We start from the raw sequence: 19,608 nt of genomic DNA, 5'->3' as shown, positions 1-19,608 counted from the left end.
CAGAGAGCTCTATGGATTGCGTCATTTAGTTGGACCTGAAGCCATCCCAAGGTCTAGATGAAACACTCCAGATGAAAGGGTGGCCAGCACGCAGTCCTGAAGGGAGGAGGGAGCCCTGCCTTGCCCCATAGAGCTCTCTGTAACTGGATTACCTGGTCTGAAGCGCTCCTCTCTCTCCCCACCTGAGACATTCGCACCTCACTTCCCCATTCTGTTTTCTTCAGAGCACTCACACCTGCCTGAAGTTATTTTTATTTGTTTCTGTTTTTACCTACGGAATGAAAACTCCTAAGAAGATGGAGGTCATATCTGATACCCGCAGCACTGTCTCTGGGGAACAAGAGTGGGCACATTAAGGCATGCAAAACAAGTGACTGAACAAAGTAAAAAACAAGTTAAACACTTGTAGAATCTCTTGGTATTCAGCCATTACTGCCCTGCAGTGAATTCCCTTCTTCTTCTTCTTTTTTTTTAATTTTTAAAAATGATTTATTTATTTATTATGAGTACTCTGTGACTGTCTTCAGACACAGCAGAAGAGGGCATCTGATCCCATAACAGATGGTTGTGAGCCACCATGTGGTTGCTGGGGATTGAACTCATGACCTCTGGAAGAGCAGTCGGTGCTCTTAACCGCTGAGCCATCTCTACAGCCCCACTTCCAATTCTTAAGATGGTTTTCTTAACTGTTGTTGTTTGTTGTGTGTGTGTGTGCTTGGAGACCGTCTCACTGTGGCTCTGGCTGGCCTGGAACTCCTGTGGAGGATAGGTTAGCACTGATATCCACCGCCTCTGCCTCCTAAGAGCTGGGAGTGCTGGGATTAAGGGTCTGCACCGCCACACCCGGCCTTAAGTCCTTAAGTCTGCTGAATTTGTCAGCAGCACCTCTTTCACTAGATCACTAAGCTTTTTTGTAGATCAGATACAGTAGGATTCTAATAAATAATCATACTTCTTAGTTAGGCATGGTGCCATGTTTGCAACCCCAGCACTCAGGTCAGAACAGGAAGCCAAAGAGCTTAAGGCCAGTCTCAGATATAGTAAGTTCTTATCTCAAAACACTACAAATCAACAATAACAATAAGAAAAAGCCAACCCTTATACTTCCTTTATCTTTCTCTAAAGATCATGGTAACATCAATAATATCTAATACAAACCTCCATCGAGGCTCCTGGATGCCCGTTTGCTTGCTGTCCGCTCAAAGTGTGGAGCAGGCCTATCAATCAGGGCACTGGCTTGCCTGGTCTGCGCTTGAGTCCGGCCACTGTATCGAAATTTGGATCCCAGGGCAAGGAACTTGCTTTTGGGAATGGTGTCTGTAGAGGTCAGTCTGGGAGAAACATAATAATTCTGTTTATTAGACTACTTTACTATTGTGACTATAAAACTAAAAATCAAGTGAAGAATAAAGATGTTTCCAAACTCTTGTGGTGGTTTATTTTAACAGTTAAAGAGATTTCTAGTCAAGCAATCCTCATTGTAAGTCTAGGTCACATCTCAAGCAACCAGAATTAATTTAGATGGGAGCTACACTATTAAAAACATTACGTCCAGCTCCGGGAAAAAAAAAAAAATTACGACCTTGAAATGTTTCCCTCATTTTACAGGTACAGGAAACTGACACATCTCAGGAAGAACTTACTTGCTTAAAGCTACAAAGTTACTATAGGAGCCAGGTCTGTAGCAACCTAAGTCCAGGACTGAGCTCAGCTGCTGTTAAAGCAACCAGAGCCCCTAGCAAGCACGGGTCCCGCTCCTTACTTCTGCTGTTCTTCTCCAGGGTGGAAAGGTACCCTGGGAATGCTGAGCCATGCCTCCCAACCAACAGAGGGAGAACTAGAGTCACACTGCCTTGATTAAGTTGCTCTGACCTGAGCTAAACAAAATGCCAGCTCTACAGAGAAGAGAATTCCAATCGCGGGTTCGAAATAGAAGCAGGCACAAATGATGCATCCTTGAGAAATACGTGAGCAGAACAATACCTGAAAAACGTGTGGTGCTCCACACAGACTTTCCACAGTTTCTTAGCTGCTCGATAGCTGGGAAGCTTGAAGCCAATGGTGCTTTCATAATGCTCTTGCTATCAAGATACAAATAAACATAAAACACAAGTTATTCAGTCGGAGTGACACAGAGCCAGGGAAATATGATGCCATCAAAGAGATACCACACCAAGAATGTCTGGGGGTTGGAGAGATGGCTCAATGGTTCCAGAGGACTAGGGTTCAATTCCCAGAACCCACATGGTGGCTCACAACCATCCTTTACCATGTCACCGCCATCTGCTCCCCTGGGATCCGACACCCTCTTCTGACCTCCATGGGTACTAGGCATGCATGTGGCGCAGACACACATGCAGGCAAAACATCCATACACGCAATATTTTTTAAATTAAAAAAAAACTTAAGTTAATTTTTTTCTTACTAAAAGGAATCTGCTCAGCGACAGAGGTTTTGTCAAAAGCAGTAAGGCCAGGAAATAGGTCTTCCATTACTTACGCATCTTCTGATTTTTTTAGAACACACACCACACACAGGTATTGTTCTGAGACACACTTTAGTCTGACAGTCGGACTGTCTTAAATGCTTTTCCTTAGTCACAGACCTGTGTTTGTAACTTTAGATTACTCAGGGAGTGAGACATCCAGTAATTGCTCCAGCCCGCCAATATTATCACGCAGTAGGAATTAGGATTGGGAGGTAAACCTGTGTCTCAAGCCAGATGAGTGCTCTCTTTTTTAAAGGCAGGGTCTCACTATGTTGCCCTGGCTGGCCTGGCTATGTAAATCACAGAGCTCTGGAATTAGGGTGTGTGCCTCCTTGTCCAGCCCAGATTCTTTTAATTTTAAAAACTGACGAGTGAAAACCGACACATATTGACATGTTGAGAATGTCTGGTGTGTGCATGTGTTGCAGAATAACCACCTGGCCTACGGACAAACTCGTGAGTGCTTTTAAGAAGACTTAGAATGCATCCTCTTAGTGACTTGGGGAAGCATCAGTGCTGAAGATTAGACCCCGGCCTCACACATGCTAGTGGACCCCTCAGCAACATTCCCGTAACCCATATCACCACGTCGTACAGTAAGTCTCTGGGGCGTCTTTCCTTGTCCTGGAATTACAGGTTTGCTTTCCCTGCACTGCCAGGGCTACTAGGAACCCAGCCTTCGGTCTGGCTCTTTGCCTGCACCTCAGGCACACTTTGTAGGAAGAAAACGGAAGCAGGTTTGCTTTGAATGCCCTTATTGACAGCAACCGTCTGACTAGATCCAATTATAATTTACACATGGAGAAACTGAGGTCACGGAAGTTATCTGCCTACTGAGCTACAAAATGGCACAGCCCTCTGCACTTTTAGTCACAGCACTCCACTTTTTAGTACCCTGCCGTTCTCAACTGATGTGAGGAGGAATTGTGTATTTTTCACTATCTATTGGATAAAGTTGAGACAAAGACGTCAAGCCAAGGACTTCCCATAACATTTATTAATATTTCTTTCTGTGCATGTCCTTCTCTTAGCTTCCCTATATTAAAATGCAAACTTGCTGAAGAACAGCGTCCTTTTACTGTTGTATTTCTAGCCCCTAGAATAGTCCCTGGCACACAGGAAGGGTTTAATAAACATTTTGTATGGGTGCATGCCTTTCAATGTCAGCACTAGAGACAGGGCAGGCAGACCTTGATTTTCAGGCCACCCTGAGGGGCTGCACACTAAGGCCCTGTCTCAAAAACTTCTTTCTTGTTAAGAGTCCTGGATTTGAAGATCTGAGAGGTGCTTGCACGAGCACATGATTATGGAATGAAACAGTGCTTCAAGGCACAGCCAGTGTTTCCAGGCTGAGACAGTGCCACTTTTGACCAGCAGATGGTGATAGACACACACAGAGCCACCTTCCCTCAGCCCCGGCTTCTCTGGGACAGAAAGTTACTAATCTTGAACATGAGGATGCTCAGCTTCTGATCCTTCCAGACTCACTTCTCTAGGAAGTGGCAGAGAAGAATGTACAGCTTTGTACAAAATGTCTGGGCTGGAAAGACCTCAGTGGCTAAAGCACATACTGCTCTTGTACAGGACCTAAGTTCAGTTCCCATCATTCACATCAGTCCCAAGAGATGGTGGAGTGAAAAGCCACACATCATCCTCAGATCGCCACATACCCACTGTGACATGTACATGCTCATTACTGTATAAAGTCACCACAAGAGATCTGACAGTAAAACAGCGCCAGCTCCAGGGGAGTCAATGTCTCCTGCTTCCTGGGCAACCTATACTCATATGTACATACCCAGACACATAGCCCCCCTACCCACACACACACCACACACACACAACGCAACACACACAAACACACACACACACACACACACAACAGACACAGAGCACACACACAACACACACAATACACACAATACACACACACACACACAAACACAAATAATAAATTTCCAGGATGGTGAGATCTACATAGACTACTGTTAAAAAAAAAGGGGGGGGGACACCCACATAGAAGGGGAAAGGAAGGGGTTAGGGGGATGTTGGCCTGGAAACCGGGAAAGGGAATAACATTTGAAATGTAAATAAGAAATACCCAAGTTAATAAAGATGGAAAAAAATTTTAAAAAAGACCAAACCAATAACTTAAAAGAAAAATTAACTCCTATTTAAACAATTAATTTTCTGCTGTACCATGACAGCTTTTTTAATATAAAAGCTAAAATTATGTGGGTATATCATGAAATCTGACCACCAATCTGGGGATTGGTTTGTTTGCTTTTGTTGTGCAGGCGTCAGAGACAGCTCTCAGCTGGGCCCAACTGGAAGTCCTGCTCCCTCTTAGAGGACAGGGTTTTCCTATGTAACTCAGGCTCATCCTGAACTTGAAGTTCTCCTCCTGCCTCAGCCTCCAGGATTACAAATACGGAGATTACAAGCATTTGCTACCATGCCCAGCTAGAAGGGATGTTTCAGTCCATGCTTGGTTTGGGCGACGAGAAACTGAAGTTACGTACCTCTCCAGGCCGGATCTTGATGAAAAAGCTGCTACGTTTGTAAGAAATCTTTAGCACTTTGGGCCAGGGGAAACGGTTAATTCTCAACTTATCTTTGTAAACCAAAAGGCCACTAGAGCAGACTCCTAGGATGATATCCACTCCCTCCAAGTCCTGAAAAAGAGAAGCAAAGTGTTAAATGCATTACTGGCTATTACTAAGTAATCTAGAGCTCAACAACCAGAACCCACGGCAAAGCATGCAGCAAAGAGAGCCCTTAAGCAGACATTATCCACTGGGGTATCACCTCTAAGTCGGGGACAGCCTCGGTCATGCAGCTAGCCATCAAGGCACGAGTTAGCGCTGCTGGGCCAGTGAGATGATGGCCCAGCAGATAAAGGCTTGCTACCAAGCCTACAGCCTGAGTTAAAACCCCAGAATCTACATGGCTGGAGTGAAGAAACTCCCACGTCATCCTCTGATCGCCACATCCACTGTGACATGCACGTTTATTATTGTATGACGTTACCATAAGAGATCTGACAGTAAAAATTGATGCTAAGTATATTAAATTATAAGTACTATTCCTAAGCCTAGAAAAAACACTAAATAAAATGGCATTAATGTACCTAATTATTAAGAAAAAGTCAAAACATTAATCACATAATTTAAGAAAAAAAACTGCACCTGAATTAATCACATGACTATCTAGTTATCAAACCCAAATGCTTCCAAAATTAAATATTTCCTGACTACTTTTCCCTAAAAATGAGTATATAGAAAATTATTAGCACCTCAATGTATTATATACAAGAATTATAGAGATAAGTCTCACACAGCTTCAATTCAATGACTATGTAGATTTTACCAGAAGATGCTCTCTTACATTCTTTTTTTTTTTTTTTTTGGTTCTTTTTTTCGGAGCTGGGGACCGAACCCAGGGCCTTGCGCTTCCTAGGTAAGCGCTCTACCACTGAGCTAAATCCCCAGCCCCGCTCTCTTACATTCTTAAAGCCCACAGATTATAACTATCTTTCTCTTTTCTAAAGTTTAAAAAACATAGTTAGTTAGTTAGTTAGTTAGTTAGTTGGTTGGTTAGTTAGTTAGTTGGTTGGTTAGTTAGTTAGTTGGTTGGTTAGTTAGTTATGGGTGGGCACATCACTGCTACAACTTAAGTACGTGTGGAGGTTGATGGACAACGTGAAGGAGCTGCTTCTCTCCTGCCACGTGGGTCTCAGATCAAACAGCCCGCCAGGCTCGGCACCAGCCTCTGCCCACTGAACCAGCTTGTCAGCTTCCTTTCTCTCTTCCGACATTATTTGGAGGAACACTTTGCTTTGCAGCAGTTTGAAAAGACACATGCTATCCAGCTCCATCCACTATGACATCACCCCCATCAGGAGACCAGACCACACTGAGCAGACTCGACCTGGAAGTGCTCCTGAGGTCCTAACAGCACTTCCCAGGGTCTTGGGAGCCGCTGTCCAGTGCAGAACAATCCAGAGCACAGCGATGGCTCCAGAAAGCCATGACTGTGCAATGAAACTTTACTACAATGAACAGAACTTAATCACGAACTCATAAGACATTCAGGCAAGGAGAATCCTGAAAACCGTCCACAGGTCCAAGAGACACCAGATGCTTAAATGTCTGTTTCTAAGTCTCCACCAAGTGACTTTTCTGAGTATTCGAGAATAAATAAGATTGAAAGAGTTGGTCCAATTATCCTCTGAGATAAGCCTACCATACCTTGAGAAGAATTCTACTAAACAACTTATCATATTGAGCTAAAAAGTAGATTTTTCTGTAGTTCCCACAGATATAGTTTCTATTTTTCTAGCTCTGAGTTTATGCCTGGACTCCACGATAAAATCTCTTCAGTTTTAATTTTTTATTTATTTGAAACAGGGTCTTATGAGTCCCGGCTATCCTAAAATTCCCTATTTGGCCAGGAATGGTCCTCCTGCCTCAACTTCCCAAGGGCTGGGATTATGAACCGAACCATCCAGTTCAGGTGCGGGATTGAAGCCGGGGCTTCATGCACGCTAGGCAAGCGCTCTGCTGTCTGAGCTGTCTCTCAAGTCCCACTTCCCTTTTGTGCTAACTATCTCTTCACTCCCTTATTACTTACTGGATGCAGTTCTGTCTACATCACAGACACTAGTTCAGTTCCTCTAAATGAGCCCAGGACCATCCCTTGCAATCTTTCCAACACTCCTAGCCATTTTATTTTAGTAGCCATTTAGTAGCCAAGCAACTTGCATAAAGTAGGCAGGTTGGTGATTAAACTCATGCTTCTCATCTCCTAAACCAGTAAGTAGTTCTCACAAGAGCTACGGTTCACCCAGTGCACATGAGTCACTCAGAGAGCTTGTCACGCAGACTCCTGAGCTCCTACCCACTTGATTATTAACTCTGGGAGAGACCTGAAATATTTATATCTAACAAGTTTCTAGGTGGTACTAACTGTCACTGACTCAGAGACCACACTTAGAATCACTGGCCTTGGGCAATGGTTCTGATTCAGGCATCATTAGCATCACTCGGAATGGTCATTCTAGCTGAAGTGAGAGCCTCTCCTGAGCCAGCCTATAAATCCGGGCAGAGCTCTGCAGTCTGCATATTTATAGACACCCAGGTGATTCTTAGGCAGATGATGCTCCTCATGAAACTGAAATGCCCCTCGAAGCCTCTCTACATTTTCAAATGTAACTTTATTCTAGAGAATACAATTTATTTTTCTCTAGATGTTCATATTTTTATCTTTACAATGTTTTGGTTGCAAAATTTTGGTGGTAAAAATGGTAAGGGATAACTGGATTGATACCTAGAATTCTAAAAACAGAAAAAAAAAATCAATTTAAGCTGGGCATGATGGCACCTGTACGCCTAGCACCTGGAAGGCAGATGAATTCTCTAAGTTCAAGACCACCCTGGTCTACATAGCAAGTCATAGGCAGGCCAGGGCTACATAGTAAGGTTCTGTCTAAAAACATAAACAAATAAATGAACAAATTAATTAGACTCTGCCTTTTCTCTCTCTGTAGCCCAGACTTGCCTTGAACAATCCTTTTGCCTCCAGAGAACTGGCATTACAGGTGCAATCTGCCACACCCAGCTTCCTCCCTTGTTCTTCTCCCACAATCCTTTGCTTCCTTCCTTTCTTCTTCCTCCCTTCTTTTCCTTCTGCCCCCATTGAGGGGGTCCTGCTCTGTAGCCAGCCAGGCTAGCTTTCAGTTTTCTACCTATGGGTGTGTTTGGCTGATGTATGTCTGTGTTCGACATGCTTGCCGTACCCAGGAAAGCTGAAGAGGGCCTCTGATCTCCCGGAACTAGAGCTACTGATGGTGTGAGCTGCTGTGTGAGCTGCTGTGTGAGCTGCTGTGTGAGCATCAAACCCAAGTCCGTCCTCTGGAAGAGCAGCCAGTGCGGTTAACCACCGAGCGGCTCTACAAGCCCAGAGTACCTTTGAACTCAAGACCCTCCTGCTCCCTTCTGTCATCTAGTGCTGAGGTTACAGGCATGTTCCACCATGCCAAGAACTTTCTCAAGAAAGATTTAAAATACCATAAATAGCCAGGCAGTGGCGGCTCATGCCTTTGATCTAGCACCTGGGATGCAGAGGCAGGTGAATCTCTGAGTTCAAGGCCAGCATGGGCTACAGGAATACAGAGTGAGTTCCAGGACAGAAAAACAAAAACAAAAACAAAAACAAAAAACAAAAAACAACCCCAAAAAACCTAAATAAATGAACAAAATACCATAGATAGATGTTGTTAAGAGGTGTAAGGTAAACAAGTGTGCCGTATACATTAACAGGCCTGTGTCATGTGCACATACATACATGATACATACATGTTAATAAAGGTCAAAGTCTACCTTTGCTTTATGAAGATCAACTCCATACATGGACAACTTTTTGGCATTCTCAAGAAATTCCAAGTCAGCCTGAGCTGGAGTCATGGACCTTTGACAGAACAAAAATAGAAAATTCAGTGCTACAGCAGAAGAATTTATGATAATAACAATGGGATATTCATTGTACTTTATATAAACACACACACACACACACACACAGACACACTTTTGAGTCCTCAACATAATTACGGGGTGAGAATCTTCTGAATACCTGAGCCTGAATAACTGAAATATGACTTAGAAAACAAAATTTAAAAAAAAACCGAAAAACAGAAGACACCAAAAAGCTATCAGAAAAGCAAGCTCTTAATCCAACCATTTCCTTCGAGCTCCCTGGCCCAGCAAGAGTTCTTCACGCCTCTTTAGCCTTTTTCTGTGTCACACATGAGCCCCTCCTACTAATTTTCTTGCCAAAGTAATGACCAAATTAAATCTTCAGGACAATTTACAAGATCCTCTTAGCGGCCTTTTCTTCTCTCTACCCTGAACTGAGTTATTATGGAAATGAAACTGGAGGGCAGCTGACGGTACTTAGCTGGGACTCTTACTGGGGGCAGATTTGATGAGAAGCAACTTTCTGGTAACAGATGGGGTCCTGCCCGCTGAGCTCAATAGATAAATTGGCCAATAGAAGCACACTGATAATAGGACTGTTTTCTGTTATTAAGATGTCTTCACTGCCAGGAAGATAATGAGTTAGACTTGTTTGAAAACAGCCAGTCTGTCTGTCTAAACATCCACTGTGCCAGCCTCTCTAAGTTTCTTCTCTTTTGAAGAACATTCTTGAGCTGTTCAGTTAGCTTTCAAGACAAAGACATCACTCACAACGCTGCACAATTTGGACCAATTACGACAGTTCACAGTAACAAGGCAGCAGATCCCCACGGAAAAACACAGGGACAAGCAACTTTCCCCTAAGACTGCCTAGAGCCATAGAAGCAGCAGGGGTCTCTCCGCTTAACAAGGAAAGTCTCTGCCAAACCCATCTGTCTTTATCCTCATTAAAAAGAACAAAGGATTTCTTGGAACAATAACCACCAACAGGAGAAAAACAATCCTATCAGCTTTCCCGAATAAATGTTTCACCAGCTCTAGATCATCTCACTTAATTGACTAATTGAAATGAAAGCTAAGGGGGCTGAGGAGATGTATGCAAGCTCCTCAAAGCATCTCCGGCCATTTTCACAATCATGTGTGTATCTCTCTACACGAGTGACCCACTCTTCCACTTGCGGTCACTCTCATTGTTCTGTTTCTGTCGTTCTGACTCTTATGTGTTGGTAAACAGGTCGGGATCACCAGCAGGTTAGAAACCAGTAAGAGGCAGCAGGTTCAAGTAAGAATCATAATGATATCTATTTGTAAATCATATGGAAAACAATGAAGGTTTTTTTCTGGTGAATACATAAAATATGGTTATCAAGGTCAAATTAGATCACGGTTGTGAAACTGTGTTGTAACCTATAAGTGTTCATTACTATTAAATTTTAGTTTTCTAATAGTCCTAATAGTCCATCTACATACAGATCATAAAATAAAATTACAAAAACTAATATGGAGCTGGGCACAGTGGCAGACAACTGTAACTCCAGCACTTGGGAGACGGGAACGGGAGGATAAAGTGTTCGGGTTAGCCTGAGGTTACATGAGAAGCTGTCTCAACCCCTGCCCTCACCTCCAAACTTTTTTTTTTTAGAGAAGTGGGGACCTATGTCCCTAATGCTAAGATTCAGAAAGAAAAGGCAGGTGTGTCTGTCTCCAGGAGTTCAAGGTCAGATTGTGCTTCAAGCCAAGCAAGGTCTTACCATGAAGTGAGACTTTATCTCAAAAGAGATGAGGGTGTGGAGGGTGGTCGGATCACTTAAATTCATACACGATTTTAAAGTGTTAGATAAAACACACGACAGAGGCCTTCCCCTAGGGCTAGGGAGATGACTCATTGCTGTGCAAGCACGAAGACCAGAGCTCAGATCGCAGCACCCATGTAAATAAAGGACATTCTACCCACAATCATAGCACCAGCACTGAGTGGAGCAGAGGCAGGAGGATTGTTGGGGCTTGCTGGCTGCCAGCCTGGTTAAAAGAAATATGAGCTAAAGATTCAGTGAGAGACCTCTGTTCCTCAAAGGAACAAAGTAGGAGATGATGAAGGAAGACACAAGATTCCCACACAAAAACTTCTTACACACATACTTACACACACACACACACACACACACACACACACACAAGGTGGAGCAATAGAGGACATCCATGTTACTCTCCAGGTTCTACACACGCTTGCACAAGTATAGGTCATCTGCATGCATCGCACACACAATTATAATTTTTTCTCTATATTCATTCTTCAACCTTAAGGGACATCATTAGAATAAGTGTATTCACACTGCATATCTGGGCAAGTGTGCTTCCACACGGTAGTATGAGGAGGATGTGGATTTAGCTGGGGCTGGGGCTGGCGATTAGCTCAGCGGTGGAGCGCTCGCCTAGCAACAGAACAGTGACTAAGATGCCCTGAGAGCTAGGACTTCCCCCGCCACACTGTCCTGTACCCACAGTCACTCTCCACACCTGCTGAGACCCTCATGTCCTAAGCCAGAGGCCTGGGCAGCATGGGTGACTGACTTACTCACATCTACCTACTGTCCCTGAAAGGTCTTTCCAATGAAAAGAATCATTCATATTCACATATAAAAATTAGGAAAAGACCATGAAAAATATGGGGGAAATATTCCATGACCGTAACCCACAAACATCTGTATATGTAAGTACAACATACATGCTTTCTAAACTGAAATAATAAGTTAGGAGTAGCATTTAGCAGTTATACTCTTGCAGGCTCAGTTCATAGCACCCACATGGCGGCTTAACCCACGTCTAACTCTAGTTTCAGAGAATCAGACGCCCTCTTCTGGCATCTAAGACATGGCACACATGCGCTGCACAGACAGACACAAGAGTACAACATCCTTATACATACAAAATAAGAATAAATATTTTTAAACCACAAACTATCTTTCACCATAAAAACATAATGGTTAAGGTTTGTGCTAAGATTTTCAAGACCTCTGAAAGTCATTAACAAACCTGCTGGGAAAAAGTTAGGTATTTCTAGATCGTAAAGCATGCTTGGTCTGTAACATATTCAGGAGCAAACAACAATTTACCACTTGGAAGTCCTGCAGCTTACGTGCCAAGCTAGAGCCCTGGCACCAGCTGATTCCTGCTTAGGACACAGAGATGTCACAGCCCCCTTCTTCTAGCTGCGGCAGCTTTTTTTTTTTTTTTTTTTCCGGGGCTGGGGACCGAACCCAGGGCCTTGCCCTTGCTAGGCAAGCGCTCTACCACTGAGCTAAATCCCCAACCTCCTGCGGCAGCTTCTTAACAACGTCTGCTGCCTTTCCTGACTGAGGACTGTGATTTCAAATAATTAAGTAGGGACAACTGATAAGTCTGCATGCCTCCTTGGTTCCCAAAAGCGGAGGGCAATTACTTTTAAAGCTTGATTTGCAAGTGTTAACTCAAAGAGTTAATTATAGCTTCTAAAGAGCCAGTACACCAGTTTCCTCGTGTGTGGGCTGTCTTCTGTTTGTCTGAGGAGTAAAGTAGCATTGGCGTGTACCTTTCAACACATTAAACCTTACGCCTCAGCAGGAGTCTCTTTGATTGGTTAAAGCACCAGGTTATTGGGCGCATTAACGCTTCCATTTGGGTTTCTGTCACTAAGATTACCAATCTATCCAGAATGGCACAGTAAATCCCATGATGGCCGACATCTCTGTTCTCTAGTCATGAAGATCTGATCGCTCAGTTTCTATTCTTCATCTAACAGAACATCAACTAGACCACACTCACCAGAACTTAAATAGAACAATCTCACATGGTTCATAAATAGTGATTTAAAATATTGTTGTTGTTGTTGTTGACGATGATTTTGATTTTGGGGGACAGGGTCTCATGTGGTCCCGGTTGGCCTTGAACTTACTATTGTAGCCGAGGTTACCCTTGATTCCTGAGCCTTCTGCCTCCAACTCCCAAGGGCTTAGATAATGGATGTGTGCAACCACAGATGTCTAACAGTCATGTTCCTACAAGCATAATCGTTTGCTAAGTGCTTCAGATGCATTTTCTGATTTAACTATAAAACGATAAGCCTTATTTTTCAGATAAGAAAACGAAACTCAGAGGGCTTAGGTAACTTACCAAGAGGCACAGAGCTAGAAAGGAATGGGATCTGAATTTAGAGTGAGATGACTACCTCCTCTATGTGCCCACTGCATAACCAGGAAGTTCCCAAACTCTTTCAGCCTTAGGAATGATCTACCGCCTTGATTACTGGAGACCCCAAAGCACTTTCCTCAGTGTCATCCTGTTCTATAAATTATAAAACTAAGCAAAAATTAAAGTGTCCACTTACATTGGTGTTGTTGTTGATGATTTTGTTTTTTGGGGGGGACAGGGTCTCATGTGGTCCCAGTTGGCCTTGAACTTACTATTGTAGCTGAGGTTACCCTTGATTCCTGAGCCTTCTGCCTCCAATTCCCAAGAATAAAAATAAATCCACTGGATTTTTAAAAACAGTAACAGGAAAAATAATAGCGAAGGATAAAAATTTTAAGTCTTTTTAAATACTGAAACAAGAACAGTTTCTCGTGTGTGTGTGTATGTGTGTGTGTGTCTGTGTGTATGTGTGTGTGTCTGTGTGTATGTGTGTGTGTGTCTGTGTGTCTGTGTATGTGTCTGTCTGTGTGTGTGTCTGTGTGTGTGTATCTGTTTCTCTGTGTGTCTGTTTCTGTGCACGTCTGTTTGTGTGTATGTGTGTGTCTGTGTGTGTGTCTCTGTCTGTGTGTGTGTGTGTGTGTGTGTGTGTGTGTGTGTCTCTGTGTGTGTCTGTGTGTGAAGGCCAGAGGCCGACCTTGGGTCTCATTCCTCAGGACACCTTTCACTGGGTTGGTTGAGCTGGGTCTCTTCATTGCCCTCAGCAGCTATGCTAGGCTGTCTGTCTGGCCAGTGAGCCCCCAAATCACCTTTCTCTGCCCCTCAGTGAGCACCTACCTGTCTCTGCCCTGCTGGTGTTAGGATTACCAGCCTGTGCCACCATGCAAGGCTTTTTACGAGGGTTCTACGTGGGCTCTAGGAGCTTGAACTTGGGTCCTCATGCTTACAAGACACGCACTTTGCTGACTGAGCTCCCTCTGCACAGTCTAAGAGCAGTTTCTTAAAGAGCAGTGAAATGTGAAATATGAAAACAAGCCAGCGAAATGCTTGTGCTGCTCAACTGCATGTTTGGGAATTCACTGGTCTGCCCTGTGTTTTTAGTGGACCTTTTTACTTGTGCATTATTTTACTTATTAATTTCAAAACATGGTTTCTCCATGTAGCTCCGATTGTCCTGGAACTGGTTCTGTACACCAGGGTGGCCTCAGACTCAGAGATCCGCTTGTCTCTGCTTCCTGAGTGCTGGGATCAAAGGTGTGCACCACCTCGCCTGGCCTGCATTATTTTAAAAGATTATGTATTTCATAGATTCATTGCTGAGTTAATTCATCTACATGTTGGCACACTGCAGCATATAAACCACATTTGTAAAACACTACTCATGGGGCTGGGCAGTGGTGGTGTGCTCATAATGACTGCACTGAGAAGGTGGAGGCAGGAGAATCAAGAGTTGCAGCCATTCGCACTAGTGAAGAATATAAAAGGAAGGGGGTGGGTAGAGCAAGGCACAGAACCTCCCAGAGTAGACCTCCACTGTGACTGAATAACTATGAAAGGTTCATCAGGATCTGGGTGGTGCTGATGCTGGCTTTTTTTTTTTTTTTTTTGGTTCTTTTTTTCAGAGCTGGGGACCGAACCCAGGGCCTTGCGCTTCCTACCACTGCGCTCTACCACTGAGCTAAATCCCCAACCCCGGTGAACACCTTTGATCCCAGCACTCAGGAGGCAGAGGTAGGCAGATCTCTGAGTTCAAGGCCAGCCTGATCTACAGAGTGAGCTCCAGGACAGCCAGGGCTACACAGAGAAGCCCTGACTGGGATGGGGAACAGGTATCATCATAAAGTTATCAACTGTACTTGGAAACCACTATTCCCTCTGTTCGGTTTTACGGGAATAATACAATATTGTCTTTTTTCATTTTACTCATTACCAAATGCTCATACGACTATAGTAGGAATTTTTAAGTTATTAGAAAATAATATCTTCTCTAATTGTAAACTTTTCCCCCATATTTTTAAAAAGAGAATTTCATGGACCAGGCTGTCTCTGAATTCTGTATGTGCCTAAGCATGACCTTGAACTTCAGATCAGACTAAAGCAGCTTGTGAAATTCAGCTACAGTAAGTCATTCCAATAAAAAAAAGCAGGGGGCTGGAGAGATGGCTCAGCAGTTAAGAGCACTGACTGCTCTTCCAGAGGTCCTGGGTTCAATTCCCAGCAACCACATGGTGACTCACAACCATCTGTAATGAGGTCTGATGCCCTCTTCTTGTATATCTGAAGTCAGCAACAGTGTACTCATATAAATGAAGTTAAATAAAATTAAAAAATAAATAAATAAAAACATGAATATATAGAGGAAGAAATACAATTGGGGGTCACCTTAGTGACATTGCAAGATTATATGTTACACACACATTTTCTTTTTCTTTTCTTTTCTTTTTTTTTTTTTTTCTTTTTTTTTCGGAGCTGGGGACAGAACCCAGGGCCTTGCACTTCCTAGGCAAGTGCTCTACCACTGAGCTAAATCCCCAACTCCCACATTTTCTTTTCTAAACTTATCCATCACCTCATTTCTTCCAAGGTAATAACCTCAATCGGACACTTGAGGAACCAGATAAGAAAATTTTAAGTGCATCATCTAAGTTCACAGGGCCAGGACAAGACAGGGGCAACCTGACTCAGATGAAGGGAAAACCCTGCTCTTGATTGTGGTGTGTCTCCTCCCAATGTTACTAATTATTTTCAAAAAAGCAGTAAAGTCAGTGAATTTGATGAAGACTTTCAAACAACTTTCCAGAATATCACGACCTCTGAACCCATTGTGTGCACAGAACCCAAGTTAGAATCTCCTATTCTCAAAATCTTAAGGCACCTAATGTGGTATGCATTTAAAACCTGAAACTAAACTTAAGACAATAACAGAAACAGCTATTTTACCAAGCACCTACTGTGTGCAAGGCCTTATGCTAAGTAATTCCCCCACACACATACTATCTGCTTAGTTTTTACCCTACAATGCAATGACCATCACTCTGATGGCTAAGAAAAACACATTTCAATAAGCTTAGAAACAGTAAGAGTTTCCAATTCAACTGGAAACAAAAACAGAAACAGAAACGAACAAACAAAAAAAAGATCCATTACCCTGATAGAAAACTGAGGCTCAGAGGGCTTGAATGGCTCTCCCAAAGTTAAACAATAAAGGGAAATGAACTCAGGGTGACTCTTCCTATGGCAAACAATGAATCAAAAACAAGCCAAGGTTCAAAACTCATGGCCAAAACAAACACAGACATGTTCACCTGTATGATTTATGCAACTCCATGACCTTCTCTTCAAGCTCCCGGGTCTGATTTGGAGCCAGTTTAAAGTCGCTAACATAATCCACGCCGTGGAGCTCTGGGTCGTAGTCCCCCAGCTCCGACTGCACGGTGTAAGACCCGAGGAGGGCTAACGTTGCAAAGGAACAGGGCAGACGTCCAGCAACGATGTCCTGCCGCAGCTGAAGACATAAGTAGTACCTGGATCCAAAAGAGAAAGATGCGGCTGCCTCAGTAAAGACAGAAGAACAACACAGACGGGCAGAAGGGAAGAAGGAGGGGCGGGGGAGGGAGAAGGAAAGGGGTAAAGGAGCAAGCCGGGTAACTAACTGTTCAGTAGAGGACAGCAGCACGTGACTGGCCATTGTAACACTGTTTCTTCCTTTTCTTTGAAATAGTTTCATAAAACAAAAATACTGTAACTACATTGAACACAACTGGAAAGGGTTTAGAAAAAGAGGAAAGCAGGAAATCCCTGAAGGAGGTAAGGACACTAACATCTTAGTGAGCACATACTATTGAGTACATGTATACCGTGAAAATGATCTAAACACCTCTCAGGGAAAGAGTGGCTCTCAGCTGAGAGCAACTTCACGGCAAAGTAACCTTAGAAGATGCTACAGGCTCTTCACGGAACTTAAGAATCAGGTTTTAAGAGTTTATTTTACTCCCTCATTTAAACTGTTTCCCTACGTTCTTATTTTGTATAGGAGTGTTCTACCTGCATGTATGCCTCTGTACCTGTGCATACATTGTCCATGGAGGTCAGAGGAGGGTGCTGGGTCCCCTGGGACCGGAGTTACAGACAGTTGTGAGCTGTCATGTGGGTACCAGGAATTAAATCTGTATCCTCTGGAAGGGCAGCCTGTGCTCTTAATCACTGAGCCATTGTTAAAAATCAAAGATAATTTTCTTTAAAAATTCAATGGGTTCTTTTTATATAAGATTCGTGCTAGAAATTAAAGGAGCTCGAAAGACAGGTCAGTTCATAAGGATGGCTTAAAAGGGAGATAAAATCTGATAATTATCATGAAATTTTGCTTTTTCCAACTCTAAGAGGAATGCAGTAGGAAAGTTTGGTCTTGCCCTCAGAGACTGGTTGACCAGAGCCCTGCTCACCACTTGGTGTACCGTGTAAGCAGAGCTGGCTCCAATCAAGTTCCAGCCTTCTAGGCTCACTTAGCATTTGCAAGCCTGCTTTGGAGGGATCAGAAAGTTTGTATTTTAGACTAACCATTTAACATTTTTCTTCTGTTCAGAGTAGGGAAGTCCTCAGAGCTTCCAACAAGAACTACAGTTATTTACATAGCTATTGACCAAGTATTTACCTTGTTATGTCTTCTGTTAACTGTGCTGGGTCAGGTGGATAAAACTTCACATTAAATGTAAAATTCCAAGGAACACCTATAAAAATAAAGACAGGAATTTTGTTTTTATGTTTAAGTTTTTGATTGAAAATATTCAGTTTTCTTTTTTTTTTTTTCCCTTAAATCTTTCAAGATTTTCATGTTTTGTGCTTAGAAACCACGCAGGGAAGCTAGAAGCTCCTTTTTTAACCTTAGCACACAGTCTGGATAGGCAAAAGCTGAGGAAGGAACAAGCCCGCAGGCCGATGTGGTCCCAGAACCTGGCTTGGAAATGTGAGCCATCAGACTCAGCGGTGCTCTTTTCTAATTTCGATGGTATTTATAGGTGATATGTTAACATTGTCTGAAATAAACAAAAGCTCGGGTGCACATACGCACATACAGTTAAATGAATGTAAAAGAAAAAAACAAATTAAGATAAAATAAGTTCAGCAAAATAATATTTGAGGAATCTGGGTGAAGGCTACCTATGAATTTTTACACTAGTCTCTTGTAAACTCCCATAAGTCTGAAATTATGTTAAATTTTTTATTAATAACTTATTTCTCCCCGCCCCCCCCCGTGTGTGTGTGTGTGTGTGTGTGTGTGTGTGTTGTATATGCAGCTGCTCACGTAGGCCAAAACAGGTCATTGGACCCCTGAGCTGAAATTACAGGTGGCTGTGAGCTGCCAGATATGGGTGCTGGGAATCAAACTTAGATCCTCTGGAAGAGCACAAGTGTCCTCAACTCCTGAACCGCCTCTCCAGCCCCCTTGGTTAATGGTTTTTTAAATTATTTTTTAAATGTACACTGGCGTTTTGCCGGCATGTCTGTATAAAGCAGCCAGACCCACTGGAACCTGAGTTACTGACAGCTGTGAGCTGCCATGTAGGAGCTGGGAATTGAACTTGGGTCCTCTAGAAGAGCAGCCAGTGCTCTTAAATGCTGAACCATCTCTCCAGCCCCAGTTAATTTTTTAACAGGACTTTCTGGGGCCCAAGAGATGGCTTGGCAAGTGTGGGGACCTACATTCACATCTCCAGAACCCATGCTATAAAGCTGGTCACGGTTGCATGTGCTGTCACCCAGCACTGTGGGAGGGGTGAGGAGAGAAATCACTGGAGCCTGCGGACTCCTCGCCTCCTTACAGCTTCAGTGACAAGGCCCTGTCTCGTTGGAGTAAGATGGAAAGTGACAGGGCAAGGCCGGACATTTTCTTCTGTCCTCTGCTGGTAAGCACTGCCCCCAACACACATGTGCATGCACAATACACATACAAGGGTAAGTTTTATGGCTTTCCTCTGAGAGCACAGGTGAGGATGTTTTAAGTGGCTGCAACCATTTAAAGGAGACACCGTGCCAATATCTTGCAAAGGTGAAAAGAAATGACTCATATTCTACTTCCAAATGTTCTACTAAACCCACTTCCAGGCACACATGCTAAGTCAGGATTTCTTTAAAGCTGTAGGTTATGATCCACTGCAAGCCTTTTTGATGGAGGAAATATCAGCACTTGAAAATATGAAACAGGGGCTAGAGAAATGGCTCAGTGGTTAAGAGCACTGACTGCTCTCCCAGAGGTCCTGAGTTCAAATCCCAGCAACCACATGGTGGCTCACAACCATCTGTAATGGGATCTGATGCCCTCTTCTGGTGTGTCTGAAGTCAGCTACAGTGTACTTATATAATAAATAAATAATCTTTAAGAAAAAAAAGGAAAATATGAAATAGGTATAAAAGAAAACATCAGGATGTCACCCACATAAGGGTTAGTAATTGTTTGGTGAAGTTTTCTTTCTAGAGTAAGTTTCA

The 19,608-nt window shown here is 43.2% G+C and overlaps 1 protein-coding gene across 10 annotated transcripts in view; it reads right to left on the bottom strand.

The window, feature by feature from the left end:
- Epb41 (erythrocyte membrane protein band 4.1) overlaps positions 1-19,608 on the bottom strand; it is a 158,567-nt gene that overhangs the window by 49,268 nt on the left and 89,691 nt on the right. For all 10 annotated transcript variants that reach the window (XM_032896859.1, XM_032896852.1, XM_032896843.1 and 7 more), the window contains 6 exons: positions 17,777-17,852; positions 16,431-16,649; positions 8,869-8,956; positions 5,011-5,163; positions 1,984-2,081; positions 1,159-1,331 (listed from right to left, as the gene is read on the bottom strand). In XM_032896859.1, coding sequence (XP_032752750.1) covers positions 1,159-1,331; positions 1,984-2,081; positions 5,011-5,163; positions 8,869-8,956; positions 16,431-16,649; positions 17,777-17,852 — 807 coding nt within the window. The remainder of the gene's footprint in view (positions 1-1,158; positions 1,332-1,983; positions 2,082-5,010; positions 5,164-8,868; positions 8,957-16,430; positions 16,650-17,776; positions 17,853-19,608) is intronic.

Source organism: Rattus rattus, chromosome 1 (assembly GCF_011064425.1).
Source record: "Rattus rattus isolate New Zealand chromosome 1, Rrattus_CSIRO_v1, whole genome shotgun sequence".
NCBI classification, from domain to species: Eukaryota; Metazoa; Chordata; class Mammalia; order Rodentia; family Muridae; genus Rattus; species Rattus rattus.
The sequence above is the reverse complement of the archived record's forward strand: the minus strand, read 5'-3'. Positions and strand labels throughout refer to the sequence as shown.